This window comes from Callospermophilus lateralis, chromosome 8 (genome assembly GCF_048772815.1).
Source record: "Callospermophilus lateralis isolate mCalLat2 chromosome 8, mCalLat2.hap1, whole genome shotgun sequence".
Lineage (NCBI taxonomy): Eukaryota > Metazoa > Chordata > Mammalia > Rodentia > Sciuridae > Callospermophilus > Callospermophilus lateralis.
Window position 1 is genome coordinate 136,893,095 of NC_135312.1, and position 14,859 is coordinate 136,907,953.

Genomic DNA, 14,859 nt, shown 5'->3' on the forward strand with positions numbered 1-14,859 from the left:
TTCATTTGCAACAGGACAGACATACTTTATCCACTGAACAAAGCTGCTGGGAAAAGATATTTGTCCTACTAGTTTCTATCCAAAATTATGTTATATAATGTGGCTCAGAAGACATGATCCACTTGACTTTTAATAATCTGGCAATTCATATAGGTGCTATGCCTCATTGGAGGTTCAAAGTGCTAATATTGCACAAACGACATCTTCAATATTCAAGGGCTCAGAAGACAAGTTATTAAACTCAAAGTGTAGTTTATCTACTTGAGATGTAAAATATACATCTGTGTATTCCATGGACATGTATCAGCTCTATGTGAGGCAGTGTGCTATTTAATGTGATATAAAGATGGATAAGACCAAAATCCAAGGGTCCTTTACAGAGGTGAAGGCTGTGCCTGCACCTTTAACCCTGGCTCTTGTGACTCCCTTCTTTATCTGGCAATACCACACATGCCTAGATCATGCCACATGAACAGAATGTGGTTGTTGATGTGTCTTTCCCTCTAAATCACAAGTCTTGTACACAATACCTGGGGAATGAAATAAATAATAATAGTAAAACCAAAACCAGAACCAAAACCAAATTTACTAAATTCAAATCGCTTATGCATTTTGGGGAAGATGGAAAGAAGGTAGGTAGAGGCAAGCATTGTAAAGAGAAGTTTTATACAAAGGAGTAAAGACTTCTGCATCTGCTGTTCAGTTTGCTAAGCCACTCCCTACAAGAACAGGCAGACCTTCACAAGAGGGTTGCAGAGGTCACAGGGAATGACACAGTGGTTTCAGAGACTCACTGTCAACTAAGACCATGCACAGGTCACCAAGAATCTTCAGGAGGAACAGAAAGATCTGGATCTTGGTGGGACTGCAGACAAATCAAGTGCTCTTGCTTACAGCCATTTCTTTTGCCTGGTCACTGTCCCCACAGAGTTAGGGCGCTCAACATAGATGGTGTGTAAGAAATGGCAATTTACACTAAAAGGTGCCATTTTAGTGAACGTTAAGGCCAAGATTTTTGGTTGGTAAAGTACATCAGAACCAACACATGTAGGAACTACCCTGTGCAGGAATATCCACTGGTATGAGACCTTGTTTCTGCAGAGAGGAGGTCTGGGAAGACAAGGCAGTTGTTCACACCACAATTACCATGAGGGGAAATGCATCAAGAACCAAAGAAGCCAAACAGAGACAAGCATAAAGTGTCAGGAAGGAAATGACACTCCTGCGTGGAGTGTTGTGATTTTACAAAGTTGTGATTTCAGAAGGTTGCTTACTTAAGTATTTTGCAATTCTGAGGTCAAATTCAGAATTTTAGGATAAAAGCTCAAGAAAGAGGAAGAAGATAACAAAGAAATCGCAAACATGAATAGAAGACCAGTTGGCTAGAGCAGGCTTCCACAGGACAGCTTGTCCTTAGATGCAAAAGGTGGTTGCAGGCAGGTTACCACACAGGGTGGAGGCTCTGCCTCACATGGGAAGGGACACTGCAACCTGCTACTCTGTACTATAGCTGGTAAGAGCCTGAGACGACACCAAAGGGTGCCGTGTCCTGCTGCTGAGTCCCAATTCCCATCTCAGCTGTGCTGTCAGACTGGTCAAATGAACAGCAGATCTGTTCCAGACCCTAACACGTGGGTTCTGATTTCTCGGCTGGGGAACATGTACGAACACAAGAGAAGCTGCGAAGGAAGAGCACAGATATTCTAAGTGGCTCTAATTGCTCCTGTTTTTATTGTGTGGGAGGAAAAAAGATGTCAGAAGGAACGTTAATCAGCAAGATAGAAAAGCAATTCAAGGCTCTCCTTGTAATAGCTCCAAGAGCTCAGGCATGGTGAAGACAGTCTTTCCTTAGTTCATGAGGCACCAGGAGGTGAGTTTTTGATGTCAAGCTGGCATGAAGATCTTAGGCTATCATGAAACCTAGGAAGGCAGAGACTACTGAGCAGAACTCAAGACAAGACAGTCATTCTAATATTAAAATAAGGATTAAAAAAACTAAGTTTAAAAAAAACAAGAATTTTTTAACATTTGGTGTGAAACGTGTTTAATAAATCTCTTTTAAAAAACTTTCTACAGCTAGATTTATAATACTAATCTAAGAACACTATATTAAGCAAATTTTTATATTTTAAAGAAAAGAATAAGAAAAACAATTATCATTTAGCTTTCAGATAAATGATTTATCTTGTTATTGTGGTAATGCAAAACATATTGCCACCCTGTAGCAACATTATCTAACATCTTGGTGAGAAATAGAAATATAAAACAGGTGAGAAGAAAAAGGGCTAAGGGGAAAAACACTAGGAGGTACTCTTCACACAGGCATTGTTGCTTGGTGATTTTACATTTGTTATCTCACTACAAGACCTTGAAACAATTTCACATAAAGACTTTACAAATTAGAAAACCAAGGTTCAAAGAAATTAAATAAAGAAAGAAAAGAGCTCAGATGCTCTGATCCCTGCCAGCTTCTCCAGCATTTGTTAAACTTGTGCTGAAGGACATGGCCTTGGCCTGGGAAGGACAGAAATTAGTCACAACAGAGTTGCAATGCATTGAGTCTACAGAGTCAGGTGCCTGAGACTCTGGCTCTAAATTCATTTCACTGTTAAAAAAAAAAAAAAAAAGAAAAGAAAACAAAGAGACACACACACACACACACACACACACACACACACACACACACACCTCAAATCTAATTAATTTTGGCTTTAAAACTTTATAGTTCTACTTTTGTTCCAATTAAAAGACAGAGGAAAAAAAGTGAGACATTTTGTCCTGAATTTCCTATTGACCAATTTTAAATCCTTTAAAAAAATAAAAGTTCTCCTCAAATACTTATGTGAACCTCCTAAATATTTAGAGTAACATCAACAACAAAAGTAAATTGAAAACCCAGGTGAAACAAACCTGTCTTTTCCAGACTAAGAACCACAGAACTACTAAGATGCAGTTCTGAGATAACATTTCTATGAAGTTGTAAATTATGAACAGGACCACAGCGCAATCTCCTCCCTTGCCTGAGCACTGTGGGATGCAGACATTTAAATCAAGGAAGGACACAATTTGTTCTGCTTCTCCTGTGACTATTTTTAGAAGATTTGATATAAAAATTAATCATAAATGCCCTTATATTTTAGACTGAATAAGACATGCACCACATAAGAACCAGCAAGCTGCTACAACAACTGCTGGCACTGAGTGAGTGTTTTCTTTTAAGCCAGACAGAATCTCATTGGCTTTACTTTCTGTTTTGTTTCAGTGTTGCTACTTGAATTACTCCAAAGTGAGAAGGTGCATCTGCAGCGTGCTAACGGCTGTCCCACGTCACTCAAGCAAAAAATGTATGGCTTCTTCTTGTTGTTTGTTTCCTATAAACTGTCATATTATATATATGAAGCCTGCCCTTAAGATTCACATCCAAACTGAATTTTATAATTGCTAAAGTAGTCAATTTTATGTTCATCTTAACTTTATAAATGGTCATGCAAAGAGATGATCATGAAGATACTGTTTCAGACAGAACTTAAATGTAGGTGCACGCCAACTGCTTTTCAAGCTACTTTCCACATGGCTCCCAAACCCAGTGTTGTTGAAAAACTTAATAAGAAGGAGAATAAAATTCCATAATTCATAACATAAAAACATGAGTAGATGCGAGACTGATTTTGGATGTTTCTATTAGCTACACTGCATGATACATGAAAGTCAACTCTACATAGAAATTTACCTATGGTACCACTTATGATCTGTGACATGTAAATCTCTTTGGTTTTTACAGAAAATGGGTAAAAACAGCAAACAAAATAGGATGTATAGTCCCAGCCTACTGGATTATTCAGAATAGAAAAAAGAATCTATAATATCTTCCTTAAAAAATACTAACTTTGCAGTATGACTCCACCAGTGGTATTCACATGCTATTTCTGTGTGAGGTATATAGTATGTCTTTTTTTTTTTTTTTTTTTTAAGAGAGAAGAGAGAGGAGAGAGGAGAGAGGGAGAGAGGGGGAGAGGGGGAGAGGGGGAGAAGGGGAGAGGGGGAGAGAGGGAGAGAGGGAGAGAGGGAGAGAGGGAGAGAGGGAGAGAGGGAGAGAGGGAGAGAGGGAGAGAGAGGGAGAGAGAGAGAGAGAGAGAGAGAATTTTTTTAATATTTATTTTTCAGTTTTCGGTGGACACGACATCTTTATTTTATTTTTATGTGGTCCTGAGGATCGAACCCAGCGCCCCGTGCATGCCAGGTGAGTGTGTTACTGCTTGCGCCACATCCCCAGCCCAACAGTATGTCCTTTTGTTAAGAATTCAGTAGAAGCTGAACATGGTGACGTATGCCTGTAATCCCAGCTACCTGAGAGGCTGAGGCAGGAGGATCACAAGTTTGAGGATGGCCTTAGTAACTCAGTAAGACACTGTCTCAAAATAAAATAAAAATGGATGGGGAAGTAGCTCAGTGGTAGAGCATTTGCCTATCACGTGCAAAACTCTGGCTTCAATCCCCAGTGTGTTGTACTATCATTCCCATTTGACAGGTTAAAATAAATAAATAATAAAAGTTCAATGAAACATGACTGGTTGGAAGTACCTGTTACTGAGAAGTTGACAGGAGAGTCGGCTTCCACTCAGGGTTCTTCCCACTATCTCACATTACTTATCTCAGGACTACACTTTGAGAAATCACAGGAGTCAGATTAAAAAAAACTTAATAGCCAAATGCGGGGGCACATGCCTGTAATCCCAGTGGCCCTGGAAGCTGAGGCAGGAGGGAGGATCATGAGTTCAAAGCCAGCCTCAGCAAAAAAGCAAGACGCTAAGCAACTCAGTGAGACCCTGTCTCTAAATAAAATACAAAAAAAGGGCAGGGGATGTGGCTCAGTGGTTAAGTGCCTCTGGGTTCAATCCCAGGTACCAAAAAAACCCCCAAAACAAAACCATAATAACTGTGCTACAATACAGGCCAGGTGAAGCACAATGTAACTTAGTTTTCCTGTTCAAAGATTCCTTAGCATAACGTCATCTAAAGCAGTCTTTAGCAAGCAACTTCATTTGCTTCATGGTCCCAAGACACTGCTTCCCTCTCGTCATTTCTTCCCCAGTGCTGGGGGACAAACTTGGCCTCTTCCATTAGAAGCACATGGTTTGTCACTGGGCTATGGTCCCAACCACAAAGGTACTTTGAAAGAAGTTATCTTACCTCTGCTCCTGAGTATGTATGGGTTTGCAGAATGAGTTCATCCAAGTCAACCTCATTACTGATTGGCATAGCGTGAAACTGCAGGTTGAATATTTCCCTTCTTGTTGCTGCATCTGGTAAAGGCACATAGATGATTCTATCAATTCGTCCAGGCCGCATTAAAGCCTAGAGAGAAGGGAGAGCAGTAAAGATTAACTAGCTCAGAACCGACATTCCACATCAAGGCATTTGGGAAAGGGTATGCCCGGCATCTCATGAATAACACATTGTTATCCAGAACCAGCAAATAACACAAGCACTAGGGATACTAATAATCTATTTCAAATTTACAAATAATGTCTGGAGCATTCCTGAAAATAGAAAAATTAGTATTTCTGGGAGGCTTTCTGTTTCTCACCAATTGTTAGTGAGTAAAAAGTCACTCTCTTAGAAAAGTAGCCTATGTTTTGCATTCATTATATCAAAAGGAATTTTTCATAACTTCCTTTAGTAACTCCCTCTTCAGTACCAGAAATTAAACACAGAGGTGCTCTACCATTGAGTTATATCCCTTTTTCATTTTTTAAAAATCTGAGACAAGAGTCTAACTAAATCACCCAAGCTGGTCTCAAAATAGCAATCCTCCTGCTTCAGCTGCCTGAGTAGTTGGGATTATAAATGTGTGGGACAATAACTGGCTCTTTCAATAACTATTTTTTTTTTGGAGGGGTGGCAGTGCTAGATATTAAACTCAGGGGTGCTTTACCACTGAGCTACATTCTCAGTCCTTTGTATTTTTTATTTTAAAGCCACTATACCAGCTGGTTCAATAACTCTTAAATATGCACAAGCTGTTAGCTAATTCAGTAATACAAACAGCACAGCTCTGATAGAAGAATGCCTAGAGTTGAATCTGCCAATTGAACTTTCCTGACATTTCACTGGAGACTAATGCCTCAATAACCTTATGAATAATGAACTGACTTATTCGGAAGAATTTTCTGAGCATGTGTTACTCACCAAACAGTTCTGATAGTAGAAAAAAGTATGAATAAGATAGATAAGATAAATTGTGGGAATGGTTACACATATCTATCAATATATTAAAAACTAATGAGGGACATATTTTAAATGAATTGATTTTGTGATATTTATTTATTTACTGGGGATTATTTTTATTTTGAGACAGGGCCTTGCTAAAGTGCTGAAGCTGGCCTTGAACTTGTGATCCTCCTGCCTCAGCCTCCTGAGCTGATGGGATTACATAGATGTGCGCTATTCTCACCAAGCTATAGTTTGTGATTTATATTTCAGTGAAGCTGGTAAAAAAGAGAAATGGGTTGGAAAGGGGTGTATGTGTGTAGTATGTGCATCCATCCCTGGAGGGAGTGGGTGGCTTTAGATGGAGAAGAGAGTCTTTCTGAGGAAGAAAGGAGTTAACCATACAAGGATCTACTGGAAAGTATTCAAGGTAGAAGGAACATCAAGTGCTAAGGCAAGAATAACATGGCATAATGAATACAAAGAAGAGAGGCAGGAATTGAGGTCAGAAAGTGTTATGAGTAGCTCTTAAGGCCCAATAGTTAGTATAAAAAGGAAGTCATGGGGCTGGGGCTGGGGCTGGGGCTGAGCGGTAGCCTGGCATGTGTGAGGCACTGGGTTCAATTCATAGCACCATGTATAAGTAAAATAAAGGTGAAGCAACAAATATCTATATTTGTAGGTGTGTATGTATGTATTTATAGTTTTATATAAAAAAGAAAGTTACCAGAAAGCTTTAGGTAGAAAAGTGAAAGGATACAACTTATGTTCAAAGGTTGTTCTGGGGAAAGAATATCAAAATTAATCTATATGTATAATTCTAGAACAGCACACCCAACAACCTCAGGACATACGTTCCTTTCAAGGGCACTTGGTAAACTCACCAAGATAACCCATATTATGACCCTTGGCACTCGATGTTCCTTCTACCTTGGACGCTTTCCAGCAGATCCTTGGGTGGTTAACTCCTTGGGGTACCTGCCTAAGTTTCTCCGCAGAAAGACTCTCTTCTCCAACTGAAGCTGTCTATTCCTCAAACGTTTTGAAAAATTGAACTGAATTCATTAAGCCACTGAACTGGCTATGCCAACTTTCCCATCAAGAACCTCTAAGTCCAGGTACTTTCACTTCTGAATTTAACATTGAAATCCTATAATCACTTCAGAACACTGAGAAGAGAATACTTCTCAGTTGTTTTATAAGGTTAGTATATTAACTCCAAAACCTGGCAAAGATATTGCAAAAGCTGAAAATTACAGATGAATGATTCTTGGGATAATATAGATTACAAAACCTTTTTAAAAAACTGGCAAAATAATCTAACAATATTTTAAAAATCCTCTTTAAAAGATTCACTCACAATGAAAAGTTCTCAGCAAATTACGGGTAGAAGGGGACTTCTTTAATACAGTAAGTGGTATCTATTAAAAAACCTATAGCTAGCACATATTTAATGTTGAAATATTCAACTTTATTTTTTTAATATCAGATCAAGAAATTCTTATAGATGTACCAGATCTGGCAATCAAAAAAAAAGAGGGAGGGATATAAAACATGGAGTGTGAAAAAGTAATATTCTTCATTTGTAGGAAAACACTGTTCATATAGAAATCCTAAGGAATCAATAAACGACTACTAGCAAGACCACATGATACAAGCATAATATTTTAAAAAAACTCAACTGTTTGTTTGTAATAAGCAAGAAAGATCAATTTTATGGAAATACATTAATAAGAGTAAAACAAACAACTTGGGAATAAAATTAACCAAAGAATTCTCTTCTAAAAAATATGAAACACTCTTCAGAGAAAGTAAAGACAACCTAAATGGAGAAATACACCATGTTCATGGAGTGGGATGCTCAACAGCAAGAGATGAAGTCTCCTCAAATCTATCTATAGATTTAAAAGAAACGTGGCAAGCTTACTACTATGACTGTCAATAGTGAGAGTAACTTGTGAAAGGACAAAGTTGAAGGACTCACACTATTTGACTTCAAAATTTCTAATGTTAGAGACAAGACTGTGTGAACAGTATCGTGAGAATAAAATCACAGGTAATTAAAAAATACAGAAATCCATACTGATTTTGATTTTTTAAGCACGCAATAACTGTTTTAGAAAACGATACTGCTACTACCAGATATCCAGAAAGAAAAAAAGTTAGCTGTGACATTACACTCATACTACATTAAAAATTAACCCAAATGGTTCATAAATCTCAATGTATTAAGCACTAAAACTATAGTTTTTATAAAGAAAAAAATCATCTTATTATTATTAAATAATTAAAATAACCTAACAGAAAGTAGGCAAAAAATCTGAATGAATACCTCAAAAAGGAAGCTATTATTGGTTGGCAAGTAAACACATGAAAAGATATTCAACATATTTAACCACTGGATCAATGCAAATTTGAATCATAGTGAAATATCACTATTACCATAAGAATAACTTAAATTAATGAGACTGGTAATACCAAAGATTAATCTAGAATATGGACCAACTAGAACTTTTATACGTGGCTAATGGGAATATAAAACAGTATAACCACTTTGAAAAACTATTTACAGTTTCTTAAAAAGGGAAGCATACCAGACCATAATGACTGAAGTATTCCATTCCTGGATATTTATCTGAGAGGGTCAAATACCTATATCCATACAAACTTGTACATGGGTGTTCATAACAGCCTTATAACAGTAGCTGAAAACTGTCAACAATTCAATGTCCAATTTATAGGTGTACACACAAAATATATAATGGAATATTATTAAAACAAGAAAAAGGAACAAAATATTGAAACAATAATATGTAAATCTTAAAAATCACTGTCTGGAATAAAAAAAACCTGACATAAACGAGCACAAACTATATAATAATTACACTTACATAAAATATTAAGAAAAACTAACACCCTCTGTACTAACAAAAAAAAACAGTAGTCACTGACTGAAGCTGGGAGAAGCACAGAGATAGCCTGCACTAGGGCAAAAGCGATCTTTTGGGGGTGATAGAAAGGGTCGTACTTTGATTGCAGAGGTAGTTTCACAGGTTTACATGTGTTTAAATTAGATGAACTGTGTTGGCACACACCTGTAACCCAGCATCTCCAGAAGCCGAGACAGGAGGATCACAAGTTCAAGGGCAACCTAAGGAAACCCTGTCCCAGAAAACAAAGTGTGGTGCGGGGGGTGGGGGGCATGGTGGAACATACCTGTAATCCCAGTGGCTTGGGAGGCTGAGACAGGAGGATCATGAATTTAAAGCCAGCCTTAGCAAAAGCGAGGCACTAAGCAACTCAGTGAGACCCTATCTCCAAATAAAATACAAAATAGGGCCAGGGATATGGCTCAGAGATCAAGTGCCCCTGAGTTCAATCCCCGACATGCACCCACCAAAAAAAAAAAAAAAAAAGTGAGGGAAATTCTGGGGGTATAGTTCAGTGGTAGAGCACCCAGGGATCAATCCTCAGTACCGAAAAAAAACCCAAACAAATTGAATCCTGCACATCAATTGATGTAATTTATTATATGCACATTATAACTAAACAACATTGATTTAAAAAAGTAAAAAGTCTTACATTTGTTAGATTCTCAATATTTACAAATCAATAAATTTAATGGCAGATTACTTATTCAACAAATTGTAACATCAATTTCTATGATTTTTCCATGAATATAGGACAGTCATTTCAATCCAATAACCAAACCTGTTTTTGTTTCACATGATAATGCCTAGAGTTCTAAACAGATTGCTAGGACTCAGGGTTTAACTACCTTCCTATATCATGTCAGTGTTTCACAAACTATTCCAATGAGTGTTAACAGGTGCAATGAGAAAAGGGTTTTCTAGTTGAACAAGTTTGGGAAACATTGCGTAGAAATAAAATTAAAGGTTTATGTAAATTTCTGTATGCAGGACTTTTTCTAGCCTATTGCATACTAAAAATCTCCAAAAAAGGCTATAGTGGCATGTAGGAATTTGACCTCAAATTCTTAATTTTTAATCATAAAACATCTCAAAAGCTGATATTTCATTTCCACTTTGGAAAATGCTATTTTCAAAACATCTGGAATACAGAATCTATAAAATACTTTCTTTTCACATGGTATCTCATTTAATATTTCTCCAAATTCTGGGATTTAGGTATTGTTATACTTCTATTATATACAAAGAAATGAAGCCCAATATCATATAAAAATTGCAGAAATTAGGCTAAAATCTGGGGTTTCTGAATGTTGAATCAGTCCTTTTTCTTTTACCATCATACTCATTATCAACGGCCAAATAAACAAACATTCTCATTCTGAAATGAGATACAGGTTAAAAAAAAAAAAGAAGAAGAAGAAGAAGAAGAAGAAAAAGAAAAAAAAGTGCCAAGTCCTGTTTTAGTTGCTGGGGATGCAAGTGTAAGTAGTGTGGCTCTTTTTCTTGAAGTTACTCTTTTGCCCTTCTGGAAAAAACTGAAATTCAATGCATTTTAGAATGTCTTTTCTAATAGCTAAAAGAACGCACAGTAAAGGACACACATCGGACATGTCTGCTAGTCAATGGGCCACTTGACACACGTCTCTGCTCTGCTCCCAGCTGGAACTGTCCCTGGGCTGTGGAGGCTGAGCACACCTAAATGACTGTCTGGGCCAACAGCCAGCTAGGCTTTTCCTGGCCTGATCTGAAAGTGAAAATTATGATTAAAACATAGTAGAAAAGAGCCTTGTTTCCGGTTGAACCCAGAATAAGTGAATACACTTCCTAGGATTTCTTAAAATTACTGTTCTGGGGCATCAGGATGAAAGAATGCATTCAGAATGATGGAGTGTTGCGTTACTTTAAAATAATTATATGAAAATGCAGTGAAAAAGCAAGTCAAGGCTTTCTAATACTCTGAACCCTCCTGGCTCTAAGGTCATACTGGATACTGCATCTTCTTCATTAAAACAATATCAAAACAAACAAACAAACAAACAAAAAACCAAAAACACCTCAGGGCAAGCTTCTTTTTAAAGACCTTGGGCAAGTCTCTGCACCTCTAATGGCTTCAGTTTCTTAAAGGCAGCACTTTATCCAGAGGCCTCTGTGCATCTGACAAAGATTCTCGCAGACATTACATACACATAAACTTTCTACATGATTCTGCAAGCAGTTCCAGGGATTTTACCTGGAATCTGCTTGTATGGTTCCAGCTGAGTAATTACTACACTGGATGACCTTTTATTTGAATCATTATTTATTCACTTTCTTTTAAAATATTTTTTAGTTGTCAATGGACCTTTATTTTTATTCATTTATATGTGGTGCTGAGAACTGAACCTAGTACCTCACTCATGCTAGGCAAGTTCTCTACCACTGAGCCACAACTCACCCCTATTTATTTGTTTTTTGTGGCAGTGGAGAAAAAGTCAGGGCCTGACCCACACTGGGCAAGTGTTCTACTATGGAGCTACAGTCAACTCTAGATCATCTTTTAAATGGGCCTTCCAGCCCCCAATTCTAGATGTCCACAGAGCATCCCCTGCTTTTCTTGCCCAATGAAATGCCCCACAGCTTACATTATGTGATCGTTACCAAAAACACATCAGTTACAAGGCCAACCTTCTTTTCTTCTTCTGACCTTGTAAGGACTTGAAACATCACTTCTTATGAAAGACACTTCCCCCTCCAGCCCTACACCATGGTCACAGGGCTGCCTTTTCGTTTTCATAAATTCTAAAATTCAATATGAACTTACAGGTTCATATTCTGTCAGATGATCAAATCTAATTTAATCAGAACAGAATGCTTACTCTGATCAAAGCATTAGGAGAGGTGCTTTTTGGGGGCCCCAGACTCCCACCGAGTGAACATCAGACATGATCCAGGGAGTGCTTCCTGCAGCAGAGAGCAGAGCAGGGAACCTCTGCCTGTCAGTGAACTCTCCAAGTGGACCATGACTCATGGGGAAAACCTTTCCAGAAACCAGGCAGAGCTGGGTCCTTGGTGACAGCTCTGATTTATTTCCAAGAAGCTCTGGGTTTACTCTAGGCACCTTTCTCTTCCTCTAAATCCAACTGATTCACAGGCGTGGTTAATGCTACCTCTTAAGTCTCTCTTGAAACCATCATTTCTCTCAATCTTCTTTATTGTCCATTGGTGTGTTTGTTAATAGTCTGTCTTTCCCAATAGACTGAAGGCTGAATGTGATGGGGCAAGAATCCCATTCATTTTGCTCAATGCTGGAAGCTCCCACAGCATCTAAGAGGTGTTCAATAAAAGTTTATTGTGGGAAGTCATGCCACTATAACCACTTGTCCAGAATGTCGTGAATCCTGCAGTAATCTCTTCATCCATACCCCTGCTAAACTTATGGCTCCAATTGCAAATGCCAAAGCTTCCTGTCTTCTAGCCATCTAATCATACTTCAAGCCTGGCATTACCCACCTCCACAGTTCAGTTCCACCTCTCCTACCTCGTCTGCAGCACCCTTTCCTTTCTCCATCTGGGGCTCCAGTCAGCCAAACACACTGCCTTCTGCCTGTCTGCCCACCCTCACACCCACGCTCCTCCCTTAGAAAGACGCTTTACCTTTGTGTCTGTCAGGCAGGCTCCACCTCTTGTTCAAGTCTCATCTAAGAAGTCTTCTCCTTTCTAGAAAATTCTGACTCTTCTGAGTATATGACTGGATTTTAACCTTCTAATTTGGCATACAAGGTTAAAAGCAAGGGCAGAAGAATCAGCCTAATTGGATTAAAATTCTAGCCCAATCACTTATTAGCTGTGTGTGTGGTCAAATCATTTAAACCTCTTTGGAAGCCTTGGTAAACCTTTCACAAGAAGTAGTCTGCCATCTTTAAATGCAGAGTATAACTGAGTGGGCAGTAATGATACATATTTGTACTATACACACATCCTTTGCCTAAGAAACTCTTTTGAGAAGTGTATACTTAAAACCCATGCACAATATAATCTATGAGGAAAGAAACGTTTTGTTTCTTGTTTTCAAAGACCAAAGGATTGATAATTTTATTTTCTTTGTATTTTTTTTAAACATAAAACCATTATTTGTGCAGTAGGTAATGGCCAAATCTTAAAATGATTACAAATGGTTCAGAAAGTGGAAATTGAGAATTTGTAAGTGTTGAGATGAATTGACTTGAGATAAGACTGATTGAAAGCAAAGAATTTTCCTGGGAGACTGAAAGGTTATATTGCAGTCACAGTATAAGGCAGACCTACACTGAGAGTGGATTTGAGTTTTTTCTCATGATTCAGCTGAGCGGGTAAGGGTGGGGAACAGAACAAGCAGCTCAGAGAAGCCAGAGGCTTCAGGCAGTCAGCAGCTTCATCTTGACATTACTGCATGTGTCAGGAAAAAGTCAGGGAAACACTGGGCAACCTCACAAACACGGAGACAGGAAGGTAGATGAAAGACCCCACAGGTATGATTATGTCATGTGTAGTGGATAATGTCACAGGGATTGTAGTGGATAATGTCACAGGGATTGGTTTTTATCTCATGGCCACAGGAAATTTGGAGAGGCTTTAAATCAGGAAAGAGACAAGCTCAGTTTTCTGTTCAGGAGAGCAAACAATTCTGGCAACAGGGTGAAGGAAGCAAAGCGCTGAAGGCCAGCATCCAGGGGGAAAGTCACCCAGCTCAGGCCCCCAGCCAGGATGTGAGCACCAACAGCAGGCAGGAGAGCCACAGGGGCAACCCAAGAGTGGCCCCAGAACCCAACTGCCCAGCCACGGCCACCGACTAACACACCTTCTCTTCTGGCAGGCCTCTCCTCGGTACAAAGGAAGACAAAGGTAAAACAGGATTTCCTTTAAATGAATTTATAATTACTTGCAAAGAAAGCACATTAAAAATCTTAATTTCACAATATGCCATGACTTCACTTTTTAACTGCTGGCAATGCTTTTTAAACACTCTTTCAGCTCACATTGTAGCTATTAAGATAATCAGTTCTACCCACAATGGAGGGAGTCAGCAGTCCTGGGTCGAGATTTCAGAACAGCTCGATTCCACACACATTTGCCGAGTATCTACTAAGGGCTAGGCACAGGATTAGGAGCTAGGGTTACAATGTTCTTTGTACTTGGAAAAATAAATTTTTTTAAAAAGAATTTCTGTATGCCAGCATCTGAACATGTATTTGTGTTAAAACAAATAAATCAATCACTCTGTAGGCTATCTGTCTAATGTTGGGCTTGCTTGGTTTTGTAAAAACCCGTAGCACTGTGCAAGAAAAGACTTGATGCATTTGACAGCAGGTGTTCAGGAAGAATGTACCCTGCTCAATGGCAGCACTTGACAGCACAAAGGAGTGAGAGCGGAACAAAGACAACTTGGTGTACACACACACACACACAGCTTGAGCTCCCTTTACAGCATTAGATATTCCCACCCACTTCTATTTAAAGGGCCTGTTTACAAAGCAAAACAGTGTTTATCTACAACTAATCCTAATTCTTCCTCTTATAAACAGTGAATCTGCTATTTGAAAATTACAGAAGAAAACTGAAAACAATCAAAATTAATCTTTCAAGTATCTTTTTAAGAAGGGGTTTCTATAGGGCAAAAGAGAAGGGGAGAATTTCCTTACATATTTGCATATTTTATGATTTTAAAAAATAAATCTATAGGTTCTGAATAGGGATAGTGGGG

The 14,859-nt window shown here is 38.4% G+C and overlaps 1 protein-coding gene across 4 annotated transcripts in view; it reads right to left on the reverse strand.

The window, feature by feature from the left end:
- Positions 1-14,859, reverse strand: part of Afg2a (AAA ATPase AFG2A) — a 265,443-nt gene that overhangs the window by 49,848 nt on the left and 200,736 nt on the right. For all 4 annotated transcript variants that reach the window (XM_076863930.2, XM_076863928.2, XM_076863927.2 and 1 more), the window contains one exon: positions 5,191-5,355. In XM_076863930.2, coding sequence (XP_076720045.2) covers positions 5,191-5,355 — 165 coding nt within the window. The remainder of the gene's footprint in view (positions 1-5,190; positions 5,356-14,859) is intronic.